General features: G+C 44.9%; 1 protein-coding gene across 3 annotated transcripts in view; it reads right to left on the reverse strand.

Annotated features, from left to right (window-relative positions):
• GALNT16 (polypeptide N-acetylgalactosaminyltransferase 16) overlaps positions 1 to 25,125 on the reverse strand; it is a 75,477-nt gene that overhangs the window by 21,685 nt on the left and 28,667 nt on the right. For 2 of the 3 annotated variants that reach the window (XM_063159263.1, XM_063159265.1), the window contains exons 2-7: positions 15,396 to 15,571; positions 12,491 to 12,589; positions 6,190 to 6,257; positions 3,705 to 3,770; positions 2,599 to 2,720; positions 478 to 565 (exon numbers count right to left, since the gene is read on the reverse strand). In XM_063159263.1, the coding sequence (XP_063015333.1) occupies positions 478 to 565; positions 2,599 to 2,720; positions 3,705 to 3,770; positions 6,190 to 6,257; positions 12,491 to 12,589; positions 15,396 to 15,571 (619 nt within the window). Of the gene's footprint in view, positions 1 to 477; positions 566 to 2,598; positions 2,721 to 3,704; positions 3,771 to 6,189; positions 6,258 to 12,490; positions 12,590 to 15,395; positions 15,572 to 21,831; positions 22,019 to 25,125 lie in introns of those variants that run through there. The other variant, XM_063159264.1, reaches the window with a different exon arrangement.

Genomic DNA, 25,125 nt, shown 5'->3' on the forward strand with positions numbered 1-25,125 from the left:
TAGCCTTCGGCTGGCAAGCAGTGCAGAAGTGAGCCCCAGCCATAAAAGATGTAGAAGGGCACCAGGCAGTGTGGTGAACACAGGAACACCTGCAAGGGGCTCAGCAGTGAGGGGAGAGGCATAAATGTTTTCCAGGAGATGCCACGAGATAGCCTGGCAGATCAAAGCAGCAGCTGGAAGCACCTGTCAGACTCCAGGGTCCATGCAACATAGTGAGGACACAGTGAGATATTTCATCAATTAACTAAGTCCTGAAATTGCTAAGTGTTATGACAGTGATTCAAGGTCAAGAGGAAAATACTATGAGTTTTGTTCTAACTCTTGAAAAGATCTGACTTTGCAAGTTGCAGAGAACAAGGGAGAGATAACCCATCAGAAAGATCATCACTATTTTCATGGAAAGCTGAAGAGAACACAACTTATTTATCGTGCACCATCCCTCAGGTCAAACTTACATAAGCCATTCATTATACCCACCTCCCCTCAAATCTGCTGATGCTGCCAGGTAGGCAAAATTATCCAGGCTGATAACATCAATGATTGGACTCACCACTCGGGTATAATCCTGAGGGAGAGAGAGAAAGGAGGGGGAATAAAGGGGTCAGGCCTTCTTCAATGTCAAGGAAAGCTGCCAGAGATCGGGAAACACAAAGTTGCACATGTAAATCTTTGTCTGGTTTCTCCAATATGGTTCTGGCAGCTGTGCAAGGGATCTGTGGCCACTAAATCCAAACATGGAGATGGTGGGTACCAGCCAGCTGCACTCCATGGATGTGGGGAATGGAGTCAGACTCCAACACCTAGGGATGCTGCTAAGAAACAGCTCTTTATTTCCTGTGCAAGTCACAGGGCACCAATCACTGTCCCAAGGGTTTTGTGCTCACTTCTGATATCTATTGACAGCACACCTTCTGCTCAGCCATCCAAATTAGTTCATTATCATCAGCCTAGAAATTATCAAACCCCTAATAATGCATTTAGTTAATAATACATTTACCTAGGAAGTACTAGGAATGAAGGCTCCACATTTAAGATTCATAGTGCAAACTTTATAATACATATGACACATTGTATACATTATAATATCAAGATATTGTGAGTACTTTATTGCCATTAAGGCATATAGACATTTACATTTTTCTCTTGAAATCCTTTTAGTTCATAGAAGTCAAACAATTTTTCAACATCATGAGACAGAGCATTAAAGACAGTGTTGTGACAGCTGCCATGTAAGATGAAACTGAGCTAGAAATGCCAGAAACAGCACCTTGTTGTTGGGCAGCTGCCAGCATCCATGCCCTTCCTATCAAACCTTCATTTTGTGCCTTGCAATAGTTCCTCATGATGTACCACACTCAGCTAGCATGGGACATCCTTGGTAAGAGGATTCATGCTTTTCCCCCTCTGAGCTGTGATGGTGGCCCAGCCAGATGTGTCTGCCCAGCTTGAGAATCCAGCACCCACCTGGCAGCCTGGTGTGCCAGCCACTACTCCAACCAATCAGTGCCAGGACTGGCTAGGGCAAGACTGAAATCTATAACAGGATCTACATCAGAAATGTAGAAAGTAGGTCAGAAATAGGTTGATTTGAAATCACTAAAAAATTTGTATACTAGAGTTAGCAGACAGGCTTTTGTATTTTAGATCCTTCTCTAAAGAAATGAATGAGATTCTTTCTGCTTAGGAACCCCTGTGCTGGTGCTGCAGCTTGACTTAAAGACCAATAAGTAAAGTAAACATTTATGAGCTTTATTGAACAAGTATAAAAAGCAGAAGCTTTTAATTCATCAATTCTGAAGTTTCATCTTCTTCTGCTCTCTCATATTAAGCTAATCAGACATGCTTACAAAGCATCATTAAAGCCACCATCCCTTCTCCTAAGGCCCATTACTTCATGGGATCCTCCTTTCAGAGGGGAACAATCACAGCCACGTGCAAGCAGGACTTCTCCCATCACCCCTCCTCTGCCTTTTCTTACAGCAGAGCTGTATGATCTCTCCCTCCATTCTGCAGCGCAGTCAGGGTGACAGCTGCTAATATTTCTGCCTCATTTTCATTCTTCCAGCCTTCCATCAATCCTTTGCCAAGTGAACCATCAAAGGGAACATCCCTGCAGTCACAAGCAGCTTCTCTGTGACAGGAAGCTGCCTGCATGAAGGTGATGTATGGTGGCAGCTCAGTGGGAACATTAATAGAAGGAAAAATTTGGCAGAGACAAGGCAAAGGGGAGGGTCCAGCAGCAGGGGAGATGGAAACTATGGAAAAATTGCACCATGTATGCTGCCCAAGGGGATGTCCTACATACAGGTGAACATGTCAAGGAAGCACAATGCCTGCAAGGGACAAGAAGTACAGGTTGGTGGTTCCAGCATTCAGCATTGCATCCCATCACTCTGGACCTCCTGCCTTGTCACAGTGGCTGAACAGAATCCCATCAGGGATCTCTCACCCACCTAGCTCAGGCTGCACCTTCCTCTGCAACAGTCTGCCTGAGGAGTACCTTGCTCTCACCAGTTCTGCTGACACATGTGAGGGCAGAGGATCCAACAGCACAGGCCAGGCAGCTCCACCCATCCCAGAGCAGGACGTGGTGCTCACCTCCTTCACTCTCTGAAGCATTGGCTGCAGCCACTCACTGTTGACTTCACAGTGACTGTCCAAGAAGGTGAGGATGTCAGCAGCCGCCACTTCAGCTCCTCGCACCCGAGAGCGAATCAGCCCTACGAAGGGAAAAGGGCAGCAAAGGAGCAGGAAGCTTAGGAAAGGAAACATTTGAGCCTCCTTCAGAAAACATACTTTGTGAGGCCATACCCTGGGGACAGTCAGATGAGCGCTCCCAGCACACAATGAATGACCTCTCCTGTCACTTCTGCCCATGACACAGAACTTCCACCTGGCTCCTTGCCCTTCCCTTCCAGCCCTGCCCACAGACACCTGGCTGCTATCTGCTCACTCACTCTCCCATTGAGCACCCTGCTGCCTACATCACCAATTCCCCATGGCCAAATTCTTCTCTCTGCTTTCTGGCTTCCTTACTGCTTATTTGCTTTATTCCTATTTGTCCCTTATTCTGCCCTGCAGAGAGATCAGCCTGGCTCCCAGATGACTCCTTACTTTCCTACAGACCATCCGACTATGTGGGATGCTCTTTGTGAACTAAACAGTGATTTTTGTCTCTACTTCTAGATCCTAGCTCCAAAGCTGCTGTGCATTGACAGCTTTAGAAATAAGCCAGCACATGTGGGTCAAACTAAAGAGCAGCTGGGAAAGTCATTTATGCATGTAGCAGATAGATGAGAAAAAACTTTCCTTAATTGTATCTCTTTATGATAGATATGTGATTGTTTTTCCTTCTCCCATGTCTCCTACACAGCTTGTTATCTTGACTTGAAGGTGCAAGAGTTAGCTTGTGTTTAAAAGGACGAGACTTACATCTGGATCTTTATTCATAAAGATCTTAAAATATGGTCTTTGTTCCAGCCAAGGCCTCAGGACACCTCTTCTCATTATTTAAGTATTACATGAGACCCCTGAAGCCTAAGAGTTGATAAGCTGCGTTCTCCCTCCACAGAACTTCCAAATGCTTAAAATGAAAAAATAAACTCTAACTGTAAGAAACAACAGCTGTAAACAGCTGGGAGGCAACCAGGGTCATGTGGAAAAATAGGCAAGATCTTTGTACTTAGAAAGCTTCCCACGCTCACCTTCTCGATGGGTGTTTCGTAGACACTTGACCTTTGGGATCTTGGTAAGGAGCTGGCAATCCTCAGCTTGGGGAAGGCAAAAAAGACATTTAGTATACATGCATGAATTATTTGGCTTCAGCAGAGAGCCCCAGCTAACTGTCCTCTTGCTTCTCCGTCGGAGGGGAAATTGTGCTTTCACTTAACATCACAGTAATCGGTGTGATGGCCTCAATCCTGTTGTCTATAGAGCACACAGAAGAGCACTCCCTGCTGGCTGTCCTCCTCAACAGTTGAGCCTATGTTTCCCAATCCTCTGAGCAGCCAGGCCTCCATCTCCCCTGCTCAGCACTTCCCAAGGACAATGGGGCATGTGCTGGCAAGCCTGGCACTGGGCACTAATAAAAAGGAGGGAACACAGGGAAGTGGGACTGCAAATCACCAAAGTGCCAAGGAAAGGAGAGTTCTGTAACAAAGTGATCTTAGCTGCTCTCTTTTCCTTCAGTGGCTCATCTGGGCATCTCCTGCCATTTGTTCTCAGGGCAGTTTCCATTTGATTTATTTAATAAAGGCCACTGGGATGCAGCTTGCTTCCTTGGAGACACCAGCACATTGACACATGGATGCCTGACTAAGGACTTTGCTGGCAGCTTGCTACAAACTCCAGGCATCCCTCATTTCCATTACCTAGGGAAGATGAGGGAGAGGAACAGTTACCTGCTCCAGCCAGACACCAATAAGCACTGACTCTTTAATTCTCTGTCATCCTCTCTATTCCTGCCCCAGCAGATGTCATAGGAACAGCAATTTCTAACTTGCTCTTTTTTCTTGCTCCATCAAATTCACCCCAATTTCCATGTTTATTCCAATTCCTTTACATGTCTCATGCCCCCTCCTTCCTGCTGTCATCTTCCCACAGACTGAGCACTCTGGGGACAATGCAAAGGCCCTTAGCCAAAGTGCACCTCTTAGCACGTTCCTGTACAAGCATTTCCATTCTCAAGGATCTGTGCAATCTGAAATACTGCTCTTACATTGGCACTCTGGCAGATGCTGCTTCATCCAAGGGAAGTGGCAGGTGCTCTGAATTACAGAGCATCGAGATTTTCCTGGAACTCTGCTACAAGGGAAGGCAATGCTCTTATCTTGGCCAAGTCACAAGTTCAGGTATGAGAATCCTTACTCAGTCGTTCACTCTGCAGGAGTGGAGCACATGGCTCTGCCTGTAGGTACTTGCCAGAGATGACAAACTCTCAGTACATTAGGAGAAACTGAGGCAGGTATTAAAGCAAAGTGTCAGACCTCAAACATGTGCTGAAGTGCCTCCATGAACGTGTCTCAGGGATGTGGCTATAACCATAAATATCCAGCTCCCAGTGAAAAAATAAGAGCTGTGACAGGATGGAGCCTTTTAAAAATCCTTCTATTTACTGAGGAGCCTAAATGGGAGTTTGTGGTTGAGCCCTGTGCAGAAAAGGTACCAGAAATCCATCACTGTTTATCTGGAACAGTTTTCCCCTTAAGAACTGAATTTTTAGGTGCAGAATGTGGAACACTTAGGATTCTTGGAAGTGCTCAGAAACACTGAAATTAAACAGCTGAGCACAGCTTGGTACTTATTCAAAACATACTGTAAGGCCCTCAGAAACTCAAATCCCTCATCTCAGCATCCACCTTTAAAATGGTTTTTTGTGGCCAAAGCTACATAAGCATTGCAAAATCAAAATAGCATTGCTTCCTTACCTCAGCAGGCCAAGGTGGGCATTCACAGCTATCTGTAAAGTGTTTTGAAGGAGTAATTATTGACCACTATAAATGGTACATAACTAGATAATCCTTGAATCCAGAACACATAATGGGGGAAGCAGGAAGCCTTCTCTGCCCACCACCTCACAACTACTACACAACAGCCAGGAGCAAGGGCAGCTGTACAGAGGGAAAGACTCCAGAGCCTCCAGTCTGCAGCTCTGGTGGAACTGATGCAGTAGACACTCCATCCCTGTACCAAGCTGCAGAACAAAGTATGGCGCTGTCCAAAGCAGTAACTCTGCCACAGCTTCCCACAGGGACACCTGGGGTCCCAGGCACATGGAGACAGACAGCCTCAGCCTGCCAGCAGGACCCCAGGCAGCAATTTTCTGTATGCTCCACTGCATCCTCTTCTTGCCTCTTGGTCTGTAAGTACCTGCTCTGCTCACATACAGCATTGCTACATGGATATCTCTGCTAAATGGCTCACCAAATGGTGCATAATGAAACCTGACAGAGATCTCTGGCAACCTAGCAAAAACTGCCACACTGACAGAAATGGAAGACCCAATGGAAAGAAAAAGAGAGGAAGTTCTGGCCTCTGCCATGCAGGGACATTAAACACACACTTTCTTTTCTTTTTCTCCTGCATACAGACATGAGGGAATCTGTGAGGAAGGGGGACTCAAGAGAGCAAACAAAAAACGGAAAAACAGAAAGAAAGAAATAAATGTCACGGAAATAGGTGCAGACTTACGATCTGAGCTGAAGTCATCTACCAAAATGATCTCCTGGATGAGACTGGGAGGGCTGCGGTTCAGAACACTGCAGGGACCCAGGAAAGAAAAAGCCACTTTGTGAGCTGCCATAACAATGACAATGTTAGGACTGATAGAAACCTGCTGTGCTATGCAATACAGCAGCAATACTGAACTCCAGTAAAGGGGAAGCAGTGACCTTGCCCTGGTAACAGTGTTCATTGGCAGGACCAAGCTACAAGTGAGAATATCCCAGAGAGCTGTGGCACTCAGCCAGACCTTACAAGGACCCACAGCCAGGAGCTGACTGTGAGACCTGCTTGGGGCAGCTAGCAAATGATGCCGCAGCACGCTCTGCCCCTAAGCAGAGGTGAAATGGAGAGAACCACCTGCCCCAAGGCAGCCCAATGGCCATTCCCACCTGCCAGCCTCTGGGTGAAAGTCATCGCTGCTGGAGGGCATAAAGAGCTGCCACTTTCCCAGCAAGGAGCTCTACCTCAGTGCAACAGGTGCGACCTGCTCAGCTTTCTCACCAATTCCCTTCTTTGGAAGGAAGCACTGGCAATATTTTGGATTTGGATTTTTTTCCCTCATTTGCTTGTTACCTGTCTGTCTTTCAAACCAGCACCACACCTGCTGAAAGCACCCCCATTCCTCAGGCTGGTTGCACCATACCATGTAATACCCTTGGGTCTGCAGTGAGTTTGCATCTGTAGGACACACATGAGGAAAGCACAGAAAAGCTTCTGCCCTCCCCAGACACCAAAGCATTCTAGTACTTTGGAGTCTGAGCAGTTCAGTTCCGACCTCTTTACCAGTCTCATTCATTTAAAATGCTTGAACTCTTTTTCCATGAGCTTCTTCAAATCTTTCTCTTGGCTTTACTACCATCAGACAGAATATTCCCTCTCCAAGCCTCCTCCAATGCCTCTGTGACAGGCAGGTCCTCATTACCTTCAACAAGGTTGCTCAGTGATGCTTAAGCAGTCCAATGATGAGAGCAGTTGTGCAAATTTTAATACTAAAAACAGAGGCAAACACTGTCCTCCTAGTTCTAGCAATCTGTCTCATTTCAGTGGCACCTGCTCTTTTGAGCAACACTGGAGAAAAATTTCTGGCTTTTTTTCTCTTTTGGATTTTGTTGTTGTTGTTTGATATAGGAAACAGACAACAAGAATAGTCCCATTCTCCTAGGAATGAAGGTGTAGAGAAATAAATTGCCATCTTGTTAAGTAACACCACTGATGGCTTTGCATACAGAGCCAAAGTTCCCTCAGTCTGGAAGAGTGTTCTGCTTTCTCATACAGCACAATTCTGACTGTTCTGCTGCTCAGTATCACATCCCACTCTATTTCAGATTCACATTGCTTTATACACCTCTCATAGTATTTGTATTTTGAGCTGACATGTCCCTAGATGACTGAGCTTGCATTTTCCAAAGCTGAATCTCATTTGCTTCTCTTGGCTTATGTCTCTCTAGATCCTTTAGTATGGTAGGGTGGGAGGTGGGGGCATGTTCCAGTGCCATTCTAAGGGCAGCTTCTCTCAGCACAACCACCATCTGCATATTTTACAGACAAGGTTGCCCTGCACTGAAATTCTTGTCTGTGCAAACACAATGCAAAACAACCCAGACAGACTGCAGTATAATGGCTGTGAAGTGGTATTCTGCACCTTCTTCCACTAGCTTGACTATTGGCAATGCTCACATTTTCTCCACAAGTTTCAGATCTGTCAACTCAACATAACTGGGAAAAAAGCCCCAATTTGTTCTCTGTTCTCTACCTGCCCACTGATTCCCCAGTAGAGAGAACACATCCCTTGAGGAGTTCACAGCTCACTGTACAGTGCCCTGTTCTTCTCTCAGCTCTGCAATCACTTGCTGTAGATCCTTGGGAAAGGTACTTAATCTTCTTTGCACTTAGTCATACCTGTCCTTTTAGCAAGGAGCACAGTAATCCTAATGTTTCCCCTCACTGAGGTGCAGAGAATGCCATGACAAACACTTTCAGGCACAAAAATGTATTAGTAGAATTTCAAAATCCAAGTGACAATTGTCTTCTACAGCAGAAACATGGACTGTTCCCCCCTCATCTTTTGGATTCCCTATCTCCTTTGCCTTTTCTCACAGCTTCTTTCTTTCAGTATCAGAATCCTTACTCTCTTGCATGAACATGACATCAGCACTGCAAATGAGTTTCTCTCTTCTGTCCAGCCCCCACTAAGTTCCCAGATAATCTTGTTTATTCTGGATGTTAGCAGAAGAGTATATTTTTTCCCTTTGCTCTAACATAATATCCTTTTTTTCCATTCTTTAAATTGCCATTGTAATGAGATGCTACACCAATGCTCTAGCATTACAACAGAATCCTCTTAATCAGGATTTTCACAGGCCCTCTGCATAGTCACTGACAGCTGTTCAAATCCAGTGACTTAGAGCCTCACAATTCACCTTTACATTTGCACCAAAACCAAAAGGCCACTGCAATCATGACTTTCTGAGATCAGAAAGAGAGGGACCAAACAACAAAGCACTTGACTTTTTCTTCTGCAAGAACGCTCCCAGCAGCAGACTGAAGGTATGGCTTAAAGATTAATCATGCATAGACATCAATGACATAAAATGCCTTTTGAGTGACAATTGTTTCTGAAGGAGCACAGGATGCCAAGCAAGTGACTGATTTGAGAGTGACAGCTATGTCGTAGCAAAGAAAAGAGATCAAAACAGGCAACAGCTCTTGACTGACACACATCTCCTGCAGGACTGAGGATGCCAGCAACAGCCATTTGAACTGACACCTTCACAGGTTTCGTCTGATGGCCCATTTCCCATTTTTTTTTTCCACTATTCCCCGTCTTTAAACTCTTGCTGGATATTTTTAACCAGTTGTCTCCCTCTACACTGAAAACATATGGCTGGAGCCCACACTAGAAGGCAGGTATGCAGCCCATGCTGCCTCTGAAGACCAGGAGGAATAAGCAACAGGGTACTTGAGGGAATATGTTATTCCTCTTCAAGGTCACTCTTCTCTTTCCCCCTCTCCCTAATACACAAACATTTTCCCCATCCTCAAGGAGCAACAACAGCACATCATTCCTCCTGCTTCCACCCAGCAGCAGAGATCCCAGAGACAGAAGGGAGAAGGCAACTGCTGAGCTGCCAGAGGCGTTTAAGTCCATGTGCATGTGAGGTTAGCAAGAAGGGTATGCAGATTAGGATCTGGCCCCTAGAGCTGTCAGGTTTAGATGACCCTGAAATAAGCCTGTGATGCAGGAGTATCATCCCTGGGTCACTTCCCAAGACCTTTTGTACCAGCATTGCCACTTGGTTGAATTACCTTGCAATAAGGTAATTCTGGCCCAGGGGAGTGCATTTGGGCTCTCTCTGGGTTTAAGATCAGTTCAATCCCAGTACCCTTTTCATGTATTTCATTCTAGAATTTCCCAAAGTCTTATGTCTGGTTTTTGAGTGCCTAAATTCAGATACTCAAAAGCCACACTTGCAAAGACCTCTATTATGAAAATTTCAACTGGTAATACATTTTCAATCCACCTCAAAATATTAGGTCTGTAAAAATGTTTTCAGACATAGAAAATTTTGCTTTTAGTGCTGCTCATTTTCATCACTTTTCCTCCTTCACACCCATTTCTCTTATAGCATTCCCACAGTGTAATCATGATAACTGAACTTGGGAAAAGGCCCATAGTAACAGTGGAATCACATTTAACTTTCACCAGATGCATCTCAAATGGTTCATTCTAATTATCCAAATAATCATGCTCTACCTGGTTTAAGACAGCTCTTGCAGATGTAGAAATAACGACAAGCTGCAAGCCTGACTAGTCAGCAGGTAAGCAGGCAGAGCAATTTTATGCTTCCTGCTGCTTAATATTACTGTGGTCCTCAGCAGACTCACAGCCAGGTCATAAACCCAATAGAACAGAACAGTCCTGTCCCTTTGATACCTGACTTATCCTGAAGTGCCAGGGATGCAAAGTAATTACATAGTACTGGTGCACTGACTGTGTGTGTGACTTGAACAACAATTACTCTCACAGCAGTAATTCAGCCGGCACATTCAGATGAGTTTTGCTGAAAGATGGGACTCTCAGGTTACAGAAGAGGCCCTGAAGAGCTCTGTCAAATCCCTCTATAGCATCAGTGTCAACCTGTAAGTCAGACTTATGCCTATGCCTCTTCTAGCAGTGCAGCCATGACGTGAACATTTACTTCTGTGTATGGATGTCAAATCTTCAGTGCTCAAAGACAAGGCTACTAGCCAATGCTTGCTTGTGTGGCAAATACTGTAGAGCCCAAGAAGGACTCAGCCTTCAGGATCTCTCATGAGACAGGGATAAATTATTGACACTTCTGATGAGATTTAAGGAAGGAGTAAATCCATCACATGCACTGGCCGTAAATCATCTGGCAATGAAGAGCCCAGCTGTAGCCAGAGGCCTGGGAGGAAATCCCATTCACTACACCATTCACAGCAGAGTGCAGCCAGCTCCTCACAACAGCAGTCCTCCAGGCTGTTCAGATGGATCACCCATTTTTCAAGGTCTTTGTTGGGGGCTCTGGTTGCAGGAGACCACATCTGAGAGACTGGTAATACCACATCTTAAGTGCTGTATCCAGTTCTGGGCTTTCCGGGACAAGAAAAAGTAGGACATACTACCATGGTTTCTCAGCACCTATCTACTGTCTGACCTATTACTGAAAAGGCAGAAATCTCCTTCAGCTGCCCTAGCAGCACCATGATTCCAAATAAGCCTGCCCATTTTCTGGACAGTGACTCTGCAGAACTCATTGTATGGTTGAAAGGAAAAGAAAATTATAGAAATAAAAAGGCAAAACATGTCAATGCAATATATACAGGTCTCTGGAAACACAATAGCACCAGACTTGGTGGCAGAAACACAGCCTTCTAGACATGAGGCCAACTTGAAAAAGCCTGTTTCTTTATTCACATAGCACATTTCTTTAAGTCCACAGGACCTGTCAAGGGAAGAAGTGGCAATGATGAATAATGCATTTCTGTTAGTGATACCATCAGCTCAAACTGCTACACAGACAATTCACTCTCCCTTCAACCTCAATGTTCCCAGGCCTGCTTGCAGGCTTCAGAGACCCTTTGAGAAATTACTTAGTGATTCAGAGAAGTCAGAGGGCATTTTTTTTCTGTGGGAAGTAAAAGGAAAAGAGCATCCCTGGGTTCTGTGGGGGTGATGGAAGAGGGCAGTGAAGGAGCAGCTGGAACATCGCTTTGTGGTACAGATGACTGCAAGCCTCCATCTATTTGGTGCTGCTGACAGGCCCTATGCCACCTATTTACTTAGCTAGATTTGGCCACTGCTGTTACTCAGATATGAGGAGACACTGGTACAAGATAGCAAGTGTCCTGCAGGCTCAGCAGGAGCTGCGTGCAAAGCCCCAGGGTACACCTGGTGGGCCAGGTGTTCAGCAACTGATTACCAGCAAGGGACCACGAGCAAGGGCTTGTCACTGCACCTAGCAGCACGCAGTGTTGTCTTTAGTCCCCCCTCACTCTTCCAAACCAAGCTCACCCTTGGTTGAGACTTAAGACTGCTCTCACCTGTGGATGCAGGCCCAGCTACCTCTCGTACTTGTGGGGTGCCACGAAGAAGGAAGGAATGATGAATCTGACTCCATGTTCTCAGAAGGCTAATTTATTATTTTATGATACTATATTATATAATATTAAAGAATACTATACTAAACTATACTAAAGAATACAGAAAGAATACTTACAACATGCTAAAAAGATAGTAATAAAAACTCGTGACTCTCTCCAGAGTCCTGACACAGCTTGACACTGATTGGCCAATGAGTGAAAGCAACTCACACCAGAACCCAATGAAACAATCACCTGTGGTAAACATCTCCAAAAACACTCCAGATGACCAAAACACAGGAGAAGCAAATGAGATAATAGTTGTTTTCCTTTTTCTCTGAGGTTCTCAGCTTCCCTGGAGAAAAATCCTGGGCAAAGAGATTTTGCAGAGAATGTCAATGTCACACAACCCTTTCTTGCTGCTTGTGATTTCCCCAATTGGAGCCATACAGTGGCTAACTGCAGATGTGTTCTGCATTTGAAGATATGCCCACAATGCCCATCCAAGCCTCTGGCCCATCCTAGTGGGCCATCTTGAGAGCAGAACGCTATCACTTGGGGAACTGCAGCCACCCTGCTTGTCTAGCTGCTGTAAAATGCCTAATTTTCCCCCAGAGCACTCCCAGACGGCACCATCCAGGCCCGGCAGCCCAGCTGAGCTCACCTCTTCACCGTGCGGAGCAGCGTGGATCGCGCCTCGTTGTGGAAGGTGATGATGACACTGGTGGCTGGCAAGTCAGTGTCATAGCGTACAGAAGTGCACCTGCAGCACAGGACAGCAGGAGTGTAAGCCAAACATTACCCAGCAGCAGTACTGCAACAGCGTACCTGGAATTTCTAAAAAGAGTAACTTGCTAAAGTCAGAACCAGCACGGTTGAGCTGCAGCAAGGGAGGCCTCAGCAGCCCCTGCACCAAGGATGGCAGAGCTTAAAAAGAACTGTGCCCATTGAAAAGCAAAGTTTGGAGGCTGTGATACCTAAACTCACAAACCTGCATGCTAAGGAGGTCATATGGGTTTTATAGTGAACTAAGTTTCAGTTCTGGACTCCAGTCCCTGGCTTTACTTGTGATTCAACATAAAATCTTGTTTATTCATGCACAGGACATGGACATGCTAAGCATGCATAGAGCTGGTACACCCAGGCATTGCTGTATAAAGCACTTCAAATTCTTTGGACACAACCTTCACAGAAAGGAAAACACTAGCTAGTTCTGTGATCTGTGCTGGGGAGTTGCTGAGGCCCAACACTAATGGACCTGCTGGCAATGAAGAGCAATTCTTTCTAGCTTCTCATCTGATTTTGTGAGGTTAGGTACATACACACATTCTCACACTAAGAACCAAGGATTAACTTGCACCAGGCTGCTTCTCCCTGTGGAGAGCAAAGTTTCTGTGAGGGAAAAAACTCACAGACATGAATCCTGAATCCAACTCTGGCAGATACTGAGCATGGCTGATTTGGGCTGACCTGCTCCTCCAAAGCATCTGCCTTCTTAACTTCCAGATGGTGCCAAACTGCAGTCAGTGTGCTCTAATTTCCTGTCTGATGGAGAATCTACACCTACTTTTAACAACTCAAGGCTTTGCACAGACTGAATCTCCATCCTGACAGGGAATACAATTCACTTCTCAGACCCACTACTTGTACTTCCACATTTACTTACTATTCTTTTACAACTACTGCTGAACTGTGACTAGAGTTTCATCATTACTTTCAATCCTACTGGTTTATGACTTTTATTGCAGTGTTTTATTAAGGGGACAGCAGCTTCATACAGCAATTTTCAAACATATAGAGAAACCTGATAAAGACTAAAGTGGACAATGTGAGAACAGACCTGAGACAGATCATATTTATTATTGTTTCAAAATAACTCCATGATGTAATGCACACAAAATGTATTAAGGAATCAGGAAGTGGAAAAGCAGAAGAGGCTGATGTATGGGTCGTTTGGGGAAGCTTTCCCAGTATTTTAGCATTACCACAGCATCCCAGGGAACAAGGACAAGGTTTGTGCTTAAAAGTTGACCCTGTCTTTGCTTTGGATCAAAGAAACAGATGCATGCTAAGTCAGAAGGAGCTTGTGGGATGTTAAGTCAAGTATGTCCATGCTCTGGCTTGGGTGCCTGAAGAAAAATTTATGTTAGTGATCTACAGACTCCTCCCATTCCTTAAACAAAGAGCTAAGTCCACAATCTAACTTGTATCAGCTGAAATAAGTTCTCATCCTGAGTTGTCATCCTAGCAACTACTCCAATATTGTTATAACATAAGACAATCAAACACAGATTGCTCATTCCCAAATTACTCCCTGCAAAGGGGAGAAACATGGAAATAGGTTTATTTGTTCTGATTATATCCTACTTTAGACTCTCCATTACTCAAGGTAATCCTTGAAAAGCTGGGTCTGAAACAGCTATACATTTGCAGGGAATCACATATATTTTGCTTTTCTGACTGAAGTGCAGAGATGAGGCTCTTCACAAAAAGCATGCTCTGCATGCTATCACAGATCAAAATAAACAATAATTTATCTTTGAAGTGAGCTGGTTTTAGGCCAGAACATGACAGCAGATTAACAGAAAATAGCAATTCTGCATTGCAGGGAGACTTGTCAGCAACACAGAACATGGCACTATTGCCTCTGGGTCACTAGGAAGCCAGTTCCAAATACTATGCTGGAGAACAGCAGCACAAGACTTGGATCCCACAACCATGGTCCTGACTGACTGCCTTCAAAAAACACTCTGAGGGCTGTCAGTGCTGGCAGGCTCACAGAGCTCCATGTCTCCTGGCATCCCTTTCACAATTTCTATCAAGTTAGATGCCTGGTTTCCTGCTCCCAGCTGCTGGGAAATGTTGCTTGCAACCATATCACACCTAGAACCATACATATTTCTAGGCAGAGTCTAGGACTGAAGTAGACTACTGTATACTGTCCTATTACTATTAAACCCACAGTTTTCAATAATCTTTTTGTACTAAAGCATTACCTTTTTGTCCTCCAGGAACTACAAAATAGTTACCCAAGCACCATTAGCAATGTAAGGACAATTTTTTTCAGCAGAATAGATGACACAAGGACAGAATTGACAAGCACTTTGCAAGGTACAGAACACTGAATTTGCATGTTAGTTTCATCCCTACCCCAGCAGCCCTCAGCCAGTGATGTTCAGGACGGAAAGAAACACAAAACCAGCTTCAGACAGCCAGAGCACAGCAGGTGAGGAACACCAGAGCAAAGCAAGGCTGCAACAAAGGTGCACTTTGCAGCCAGGACAGAAGGATGCCAAGGGAAGCCATGAGTGTAGGGGCAGGGAAAAACACAACTGTCCAATGAGCAATCTGAGCTGCAGTGGAGGGGCTGTGCTTAAACAAGCTGATGCTTGGACCTGGAAAAAGAGGTGTTAGAAAAGTCTCAAGCTGGCACTGAATTTGTCAAGGCTCTCCAAGCATTCGAGACCTTTCTAGTTAAACCATGAAATTCAGTCAAACAGTGGACCAAAGGAAAACCCAAAACACGCTTTGTCAGCGTTACAGACAGACAGCAGAGAGCAGCGGGGTACCTGTAGTGCCTGGTGTCCCGGATGGGCCGGTCGGGGCTGAGTTTGTCGCTCTCCAGCTGGTTAAAAGCGTGCTGCCGGTAGGGGTCCTCTCCAGCCCTCAGCACCTTGGAGGACAAGTAAGCCTTCTCGTCAAAACCCCGCCGGCTGCTCTTCTCCCCCGGGGGAGCCCTCGTCATCTAGAGCAGAGACAAGCATCAGAGCATCAGGGACAGCAGCTGGCCCGTGCTTAGACAGAGGTAATAAGTTCAGACATTGCCACACATCTGCAAGTTGCTCAGGTATGGGGGAAGGCAGGATAGGCAAGAGCTTGGAAAGGAAAGCAGGAGTCCCCACAGACAGGGTGTTAAAACTGCAGGCTTTGCTGTTTGCTGTCCTTACTGACTGAGCTTGGGATGGAAGCTGCTGTTCCTGATAGCACAAGCAGAGCCAAGTTCCCTTTAGCACCTGTTACACAGAATGTGTGAGACTGCAGGCATTTGGAAACCCTTCCAGGCAATGAATGTCTGAGAGCAGTCTCCAGCCAAGGGGGCTGAGACACCATATTTTGAGGAAAAGCAGTTTCAGCCATTCAACAATCATTGCATACAAACAGAGAGGCAGCTGATTAAACAGGTTCCCTGCTGTGCCTTGCTCAGACTTGCCCAGTCTCACAGATGCCCTTGATAGAGTTGAAAGCTGTCCATGACTGTCCTCAGTACCCCACAAGAGTTACAAGACCAGGGCCATCCCTCTCCCCTCCTAATTTTCCCTCAACTTTCCTAGGCCACAGAGTTAGTACAATATCAGCACCTGAAAACCATTCACAGGGTCATCAGGAGAGAAGACAGGCACAGGTCTGGCTCTCTCTAAGGTACATGACTATTTGGAAACAACCCACAAACTCTAAAATACTTTCATATAAAGCAATCAAGATTGTTTATAAAATAAAAGTAGTTTAACAAATTTTCTGTGGTAGCTGTTTGATAAACCAAATCATGAAGACAAAATACTCCCAGCTTTGCAAGGGAGTGCTCGAGCTCCCTAAAACTGCTGCAAGAGGCAGATACCTGCACCTACACATCTCATCCAAAGCACTAGGTAATCCCCAGATCTTGAGATTCTTCTATGTAAAATAGCTTGGATGCTCTCTACTACTAGGCTTGATCACATTTCTCCCTCTGCTAAAGGTCTCCTTTCAGGAGTTACCGAGAGCAAGAGACCAGAGAATGGTCCCCAGTATCACACTGCATGTTGGTTGGGCTAGAATTCAAGAGACCCAACACCACAGCAAATTCCTTAAGCAGGAGAGTGCTTAGAAGAACATTCATCTCTGCAACTTACTCTGACAAGGGCTACCCTTTAGTGCAGACAGCCCTAGGAGAACCAGACAGTCAGATAAGATGATGGCAAATGAAATTCACCATAAAGAAGGGCAAGACAATGAACATTAGAAAAAATAAATTGAACTACTCATGTACATTGATGGATTTCAAATGAACCGTGACCACTCGGGCTACAGATCTGAGCATCCCTCTGGACAGCTCAAATGAAACCCTGCACTCAGTCTGCCGAGATGGGAAATGCAGCAAATTGAGTGCACTGCAAATGGGACAGAGAAATCTGAAACCATCGTGAGCAGTTCTATGGAATCAGTGGCAGCCCAGCAGCCGTGGCCAGAGCACAAGCTTTGTCAAGCCTGTATCTGGAAGGAAGCTACTGGAGGATAAAGAGAAATTAGAAGTTAGGACTGTTCCATTTGGAGAGGAGATGAATTAAGTCAGGAAAAAAAATTAAAGTGGGCCATAAAATTATGCCTAATACAGCCAAAGTTAGCCTGAGCTCACATTTCCCTTTCTCATCATACAAGAATGAGGCAAACATCTTTTCATGGGGGAAAGAAAAAGAGCTACTATTTTCAGCACTGAGAAATTCCTTCAGCCACTGCACAAGCAAGGCAATGTTTATGGATCTGCCCTTGTGTAGGACACACACAGGCACACTCCAGTGGGTGAGTTTGCCTCTGCTCGCTCCTCCAGAGTCCTGCTCTGCCACCCCTTCTCCAGGGATGCTGCTGCCATCCCCTCTGCCCCTTGCAGCCACCACCACATCACCTGGGCACGGTGCTGGGTTACAGGAACATCTTGGCTATTTTATGGCTGCTTGCACAGCCTGCTGCCTAGAATCTTCCTCGAGTTTGTATTTTCAGTATGATGAGAAAACAATTACTTTCATACCTCTAAAAACTGAAATGTTTTCTTTCCTTAAATCATACAAGGAGTTTTGCTGAACTCAGTTTCCATTTCTCTTTTTCCTTTTGCCCTAGAAAACAATGCTTATTTGAAGCAAAAGCCCAGCTTACCACACACCTTTAAATACTTTGCAATCACACGCTTGCCCTTTGATACTTATCTCTTGTCCCTCCAAGTCCCATAAAAGCAACAGTTGGTTTTGGTTTATGTTGCCAGGAAGATACTAGAAAATGCTGGAAATGACAAGATCTCTTCAGGAGACATTTTTCCCAGGACAGTGAAAGGGCTGGGGAGCAGGGTCTGGCAGGCAGGAACAACCCTAGGCCCCAGGAATTGGGCACCTCTCTGGGGAAGGACAGGATGAGGGCACACCTTGGCAGGGCCAGGCTATGAGGAGCTGGAGACCAGTCCTGCTGCAGCATCACTGGGGCAGGGCCTGCGAGACCCTGGGGAGACCCCTCCCAGTCCCAGGGAGTGGGCAGGGACAGCAAGGCCCTTTATTGCCCTAAAAGCCATGACACTTAAACTTGAACTCTCGGGGGTAATTCTTCTAGATACTATGGCTCTCACATTACTTATACATCAAAAAGTGATAAAAGAGCACTAGGAAATGATTGACAGTTAAGAGTTAAGTCCCACTTGCAGTTTTATCTCAGACAGTATCTCTTTGCGCTCTCTTCAAAGGGAGGATTCAGAGGATGATAGCTAGGAGGGCCTGGCTTCAGCTTCCAGAAAGGCAGCTAATCGATAGATAATCAACAAGAAACCAAACATCCATCTATGAGCACCAAGAAGATAACAAGGTAATAAATAGGGGCTAACTGAGATTTGTCAAGACCAAGTCATGTCAGACTAATCTAATTTTCTTCTGTGATAGAGTAATCAGGCTCAAGGCTATGGAGAAGCAGGAGACAGATACATCATGACTTAGATGTTTTTGGTAGGGGCTGTTAAGATGCTGTCAATAGCAAGCTAGAAAAGTAATAGTCTGGGTGAAACTACTGCAGAATGTGTGAAACGGGTTGGAAAGTTACTGCCAGAGCATAATTATTAGCTGTTACTAGAGCAGAGAGGTAAAAGCAGGTCTTTAGGGGTTTGTTTCCGATCCAGCACTATTCAGTGTTTTCATAAATACCTTGGATTCAGACACAGTAAGTTTGTCAAATCCATAGGAAATCCAGAAAAAATGCCAGACACATTGGGTAACAGGGTTAGAATTCAAAATTATCTCAACACATAGAAAATACGTCTGAAAACAGTAAAAGCAATTCAATAAGGGCACTGCAGACCTTTACAGTTCACCAGGTCTGTGCTGATACAAAATATGGCAGACACAGCACAGTAGCAACCCCTCAGAAAAGCCCTAGACATAACAGCTCATTACAAACCACAGGACAGAAAAGTCAGATTAAAAAAGCAGAGCAAACACAATCCTGAGTGCAGCCTAGACAGTTATGAACTAGCCTGACAAAGTGAATATAAAGCTTATCTTTAAGGACTGACTTGCTTTATCAGATTATATTCCTAGAACATAGATGTTGCACTACAGGACATTTATTGCTGTGAAGTCAAACGATACTTGACAGGAACAGTGCTGGTTCTCTATGAAACCCTGCCAAACCCTGTCTGAAGGGTGGACTAATATCTACCCTCCTCTTTCCTGTCTCCTCACCTTGACACCTCTCACTTCAGGAAGTAGTCAATAAAAGCAGATATTAGCTGTGGTGTACTAAAGGCACATTAGGTACAGCTGAGTGCAGAGTCAATACCAACGTTTTACCATACCAACAGGACAGTTCATACCCCTCAGTCCTTGATGTAGTTACACACCCTCTATCCCCATGCTTGAGGCTGGAAGTGCGAGTTAGGGGAGCAGAAGAGCCCAGCTCCTTATGACTGCTGGTCTCTGATAGATTAAAACAAAAAAAAAGCTACAATAAAGCAGAAATAAAGATGAATAGGCACTGGAAATGTGAGTGTCTAGACTAGGGATTAGCAAACAGTTTGCACAAATTAAGTTTTGTCCCAAACATTGCTGAGACCTCCAAAAAATTTCACATATGAAATTTTCAGCAAGTACTGTAAACCTTCTAATCTTATTTCACCATTTCTCATTTTCACATATACTTTTCCCTTTCAGTGACAGAATGGAATCAGATGCTCTTCTGCTGTTTGAAAGCATGTTCTGATTTATATTTTGACATGGCCCAAGAGACGAGAAACTATTTAAATAGCAAAATTAACTTTGTAAGCGAGGGATTTAGGTAAAGGAATTAATGCTGTGCATGTCTATGAAAACTTGAGAGCCTCATTTCTCAACTAACACAGGGATGTTCCTCTAGGCCCGATTCCTTGTGAAATAGCAAGACTATAATAGAGACAGTGCCATTAATCTCTGTGCATTGTCATAGTCTGCCATCAGACACAGGCACATCAGCTGCCATGTGGTGCTAACAGCCACTAAAACCAGAGCTGGGGAATTCAGGGTCCCAAGGTGCATCCTTTTAACAGCAGGCTTGGCCAAGTTCAAAAAGAACAACCATACTCCAGGGGTCATGAGGAATCACTACTTAATTAGACTAAGGTATGTAAAACTCTCAAAGGTAAGTGCAATTAATAATTTTACAGTTACTGTGAAATTAGTCCAGCAGCAGTTTCATGTGACAGGACATACACTTTGCGGCTCTTGCAGTTCTCACAAGCATTTAGTGCCAGTAAAACAAATGGAGCAGGGGTTGCCATGCTTCTCCTTTGTTTTAAGCTCATTTTCACAATTGCCTCAGCTCTGTCAAACCCCAGAAGCATCAATTGCAAGCCATCCCCATTAAGTATCTTTCCATGGAAGACCTAACAGACCAGAAAGGTCTAATTGACCAATATGGGCACAAAACAAGCCAGGGAGTAACAACTTGGGGCCCCCCTTCAATTTACCCTGCTGGCACAGCCTCAGACACTTGCACTGCCATGAGCCCCAACCCTGCCAGCGCCTCCCTCCCAATGAGCTCTGCATGCCCAGCTCCCCCCAGCAGACTTCTCTCCTCTGAACTGAGGAGTGTCCAGTTCAGTGCCAATTTCAACCCATCATATTGAGACACAAACTTGCTGGCTGTGCAAATCCTCATTCCTCAGAACAAAGGCAAGAGCCAGCCCACCTCTGCAAAGCCCCCTGGTGCGACATTTCTCTGTAGGCTCACTCCACGTGCTCCACACACTGTGCAGTGACCTGAAGCAAAGTGCCAGAGAGAACAAGCCAGCACAGCACAACCACCAGCAGTGAGATGCTGGGAAGCAGAGCAGGGCTTGGGGATGCTGCAGAGACAGGAGCTGCTCAGCTCTGTAACCCACACGCTGCACATGGATGGGCTAGGACTGACACAGATCACAGGGCAGGACTGAGATCTGCAGCAAATCCCAAAAGCTTCTGAGGGACCAAGCTACTCTCTGTGGGCTGAACCTACAAGATATTATAGGAGCTAAATGCCTGTTGCCAAAAGCATTTGCTTTAGAGGGTGTGTTGCATTTCTAGTTTGCATTAGGAATCCCAGTGTACACAAGGATTTTGTGACGTCTCATGAAAAATCTGCACACTTCTGCAGAAAACCGTTCCTAGTCCTCAGAGACAAAAGCCTGTGCCTGACAGCACAGGGCCTGTTTTATTCATGCTTTGTTAAACTGTGTAAAGCACTTTAAATGTGGCTTGGGAACCATGCACTTATGGAACTTCTACTATGAAATTTAAAAAAAAAAAAATTACCACAGTTAAATAGAACCATCACTGTTCTATGAGAAGTGCAAGTGCTAACAGCAGAGCCCAGAGACCAATTTGAATGTTTCATTTGCAGCTTGCACAAACTGGAGTAACACAATGGAAGGAGTAAAGCAACTTGATCAGCTCCCATTGCACCTAGTAGTCACAAAAGAATTTCTGCTGCCATTAACCCTGGGCAATCTTGAGGTGTGCTGCCAGTTCCAAGCTGGAGACCAGCAGCAGACGCCCAGCAGGGCTATTTCCAATGCCCTCTGAGAAGAGCCCATGGTCACCAGCTCACAGGGCTTCTCGAGGCCCTGTGACAGAGCTGTAGTTGCCATGGGATGGCAAAAGTTAGAAACAGAGGTTCTCTGCTGGGGTTTGCTTTCCAGTACTAATGCTTGCCCAAAGTGCCTCTCTACCTCCCTATTCTTTTCCATAGCCTCTGGGTGTTTATTACCTTCTGTGTGTGCAGAGGCAATTCTGTCAGCTCTGCAAGACTTGCATCTCAGCGCTCTTCTGGTTTTGCCCTGAGAAGCCTTTTCTCTTCATGCCTGTCTCATGACTAGAAAGTCATGCCATTCCACCAAATAATTTCTATTTTGCTGCTCTTTTCTTCCCTCACAGTTTTGCCGGACACTGAGTTGTTGTCAAGGAAAGCGTCCTCAAGAATCTGACCTGCAAAGGTAGAAATTCCAAACAAGATAAAAAAGGAGAAAAAACTACATTTCTGTGTTTGGTTTCCATAGCAATGTTCTCCCCACAACCAGCAGTTTTTGGATGCAATATTCAGACCCTCCTCCGAGAGATACAGAAGATGGCACAATGTATTCCACTTATTGCCTACAGCATAGGTTAGGTGAACATCACAGGCTTCTATGATGTCTGCTACAAGCAGACACAGGTGGTTGGTGTGAAGAGTTTAGAAACAGGATGTTCCTGACTTACAGGTCACAACAGTGTGTTGATGGACAAAGTTTGGCCACTAACCTTCAAGCAGACTTGCTGTGGTTTGTCAGCTGGTCTTTCGGGCAGTTTAAGGGAAGAAAGCAACACAAAGAGAGCAAAACAGTGTGTGGGAAGTTTACAGGGGAGCAGCAAAAAAAAATCCCTTGAGTAATTAAATTATTGTCTCTATCATGAGCAGTGATTCTCTGATACTCTCATCCAACTTCTCAGCAAAGAGAAGGGTGGTATCTGGCCCACCATATCATAGAAACAGGCAGTCCCCCAGCCAGGGAATAATGTGCTCTGACTCCATGAATCAGAAGGCTGAACATATGCTTTATTAAGCTATACTATATTACACTAATACTATACTAAATTGCTTACTGAAGAGATACTATACTAAAAGAATACTAAACAAAAACCCATGGCTGTCTGAGACAGTTAGGACCCAGCTTTGGCCCAATTGGCCAAGGAATCAAAACAACCTTCACCGGTGTCCAATTAACAAATCACTTGGGGTAAATAATCTCCATAACACATTCCCTATGTGCAAAACAACAGGAGCAGTGAATAGTGGTAAGAATTGTTTTCTCTTCTCTCTGTGCTTCTCACTGCCTTCCCCAGAAAAATTCCTGGGAGAGAGTTGTGCCTGCTGCTCTCTGTGAAGAGAGCTGCAGCCTCAATACCTCACTCCCAACTCCCTGCTATCCTGTGTAAGTACTTGCAGTCTTGCTTCTGAGGCAGCCACGTGGCCTCTGCCTAATGGTCCTACTTAGCCATCTCTTTAGTGTCTCTGTGGAGAAGCATCCTTCCTGCAATTGCTCATCCAGATCCTGCATGTCCTGTCTACAGGAGGGAAGAGATGCTTCCAGGAAGCCTGGCTGGATCACTTTGCCCAGATCTCAAGGACATGCAATGCAGCATGGGTTGACAACTGGAAGACGGCCAAAAGTAACACAGAGTGCACAAGTGCCAGCACTACAGCACACATCAGTGTCATTAACTTTGCAAGCAGCAGCCCAAAGAGCATGGGATGCTGGTTACACCAGCTCAGCACCACACTGCGTGCAAAGTTACTTCCACATGCAGTGACTGGCTTCCACACCAACTGGCCTCTCTCCATGCCCACCTAGATTAACAAATGCATAAATCCTGCCAATGTGGATTCCCCTCTGAATAGTCATGATGTATATTCATTGTAGAATGATAATCTGAGCAGCTGCAATTTATTATACAACCTCTCACATGACAGGTGCACAATACTACTCTTTATCCTGCTCCACTGCTGACCTAGGGAGATATAGTTTATATAGATATAACATATAGCATAAAGAGATGACTTCTATCAAGTGTGTCCCTCTTTGACCCAGCTGTTCAATCCTGAAGAGACTTTCAGCAGTTAACAAGGATTAGACCCTAAACAGTGTTCTGGCCCAGATACCCAGAGGCAGGAAGACATTGTCCATAGCTGGAGGGAGGGGACATGATGCCCTAAGGTGTCCTTCTGGCCTTTTGTTTTCAGGAATGTTGAATAAAGCAAAGCAATGGGAGCAAAAAGGGCTTCAAAGATAGATGTCTAAGGGCATTCTCTTCCAAACAGCTTGGAGGAAATAAGTCTGCTCAGAACCATAGAGATTCATACCCCAGATGAGGTAATGCAGTTGCCAAGGTGCATTTCTTCCCTCAGTTTGAAGTCTAATGCACACAAATGTCTATTATGAAACTGTACAATATAATATATTTATGATATTTACATACATTGATTTTGTATAAAAAAAGACCCACATGTCCAGACTCACATACATCTGGCTTCTATATTTATTCAGTCATTATCTCATACCCTGGAATAATGCTATTTGTTCCCTATTCAGCAAACTTTGTTGTGACATGAACACTACCATTTTTGCTCATATGAACCTTTATGCTGTTGTTTTCTGCTGGAGTGGAATACAATGTGGAAAACCCCATGAGAAATAGTGAGTGGATAGTTTTCAAAACTGCTGACTACCAACACAGGTGGGGAGCGTGAGGTCTGTAGGGTTGCTCTTCCTTGAAACAGCACTTGTTTTCCAAGCACATTTCCCTGTATCCAAAAATATCCATGACAACATCTGGTGTCAGGGAGAAGACAGACAGGACAGCACACTCTTTGAATACCTAAGGGACTAGGCTGCTCATGCTGGCACCCACATCAAAGCAGCAGCACTGTCAGAAAGAGAGCCCAGCAGGTAGCTGGGGACGCAGCGCCTCTGGGTATGAAGGTTTTGCACAGAGAAGATGGTCACATGGACATGAAGCTGTCTGCATCCAGACATCTGTTTAGTATTACACAGGAAACCTACTCAGCAAAAGCCATCCAGGTTACTTACTGTATGCAGGAATACTCCTCTGCTAAAGGTCATACCTACACAACCTTTAAAAATGTGTTTTGAGGTCCTTCAGAGTAAAAATGGTGCTATGTGAAGCTTTTTTTTCTTTTGGAAAAATATCCTTGTCTTCATAGATATTTAAATATGCAATGAATGCCTTTGGTTTCCTAGTGATTTTGAACTAGGAAAACAAAGAAGAAAAAGGAACAGTATTCTGTTATTTGTCTTCTAACTGTTAGATACTCAGTGGCCACTTGGGTATTACCTGAGCCCTGATTTATAGCACCTGTATCAAGACTGACATATAGCATTCTATATCAAGATGATGTTCCCATGGCCACCTGGTAACAGCCAAGAAGCCAACTAGACAGTTCAAATGAGGGTGGTCCATGTCTTCATAAATCATCAGCCACATAAACTGCATCTCTCCCTGCCCA

Source organism: Melospiza melodia, chromosome 6 (genome assembly GCF_035770615.1).
Source record: "Melospiza melodia melodia isolate bMelMel2 chromosome 6, bMelMel2.pri, whole genome shotgun sequence".
Lineage (NCBI taxonomy): Eukaryota > Metazoa > Chordata > Aves > Passeriformes > Passerellidae > Melospiza > Melospiza melodia.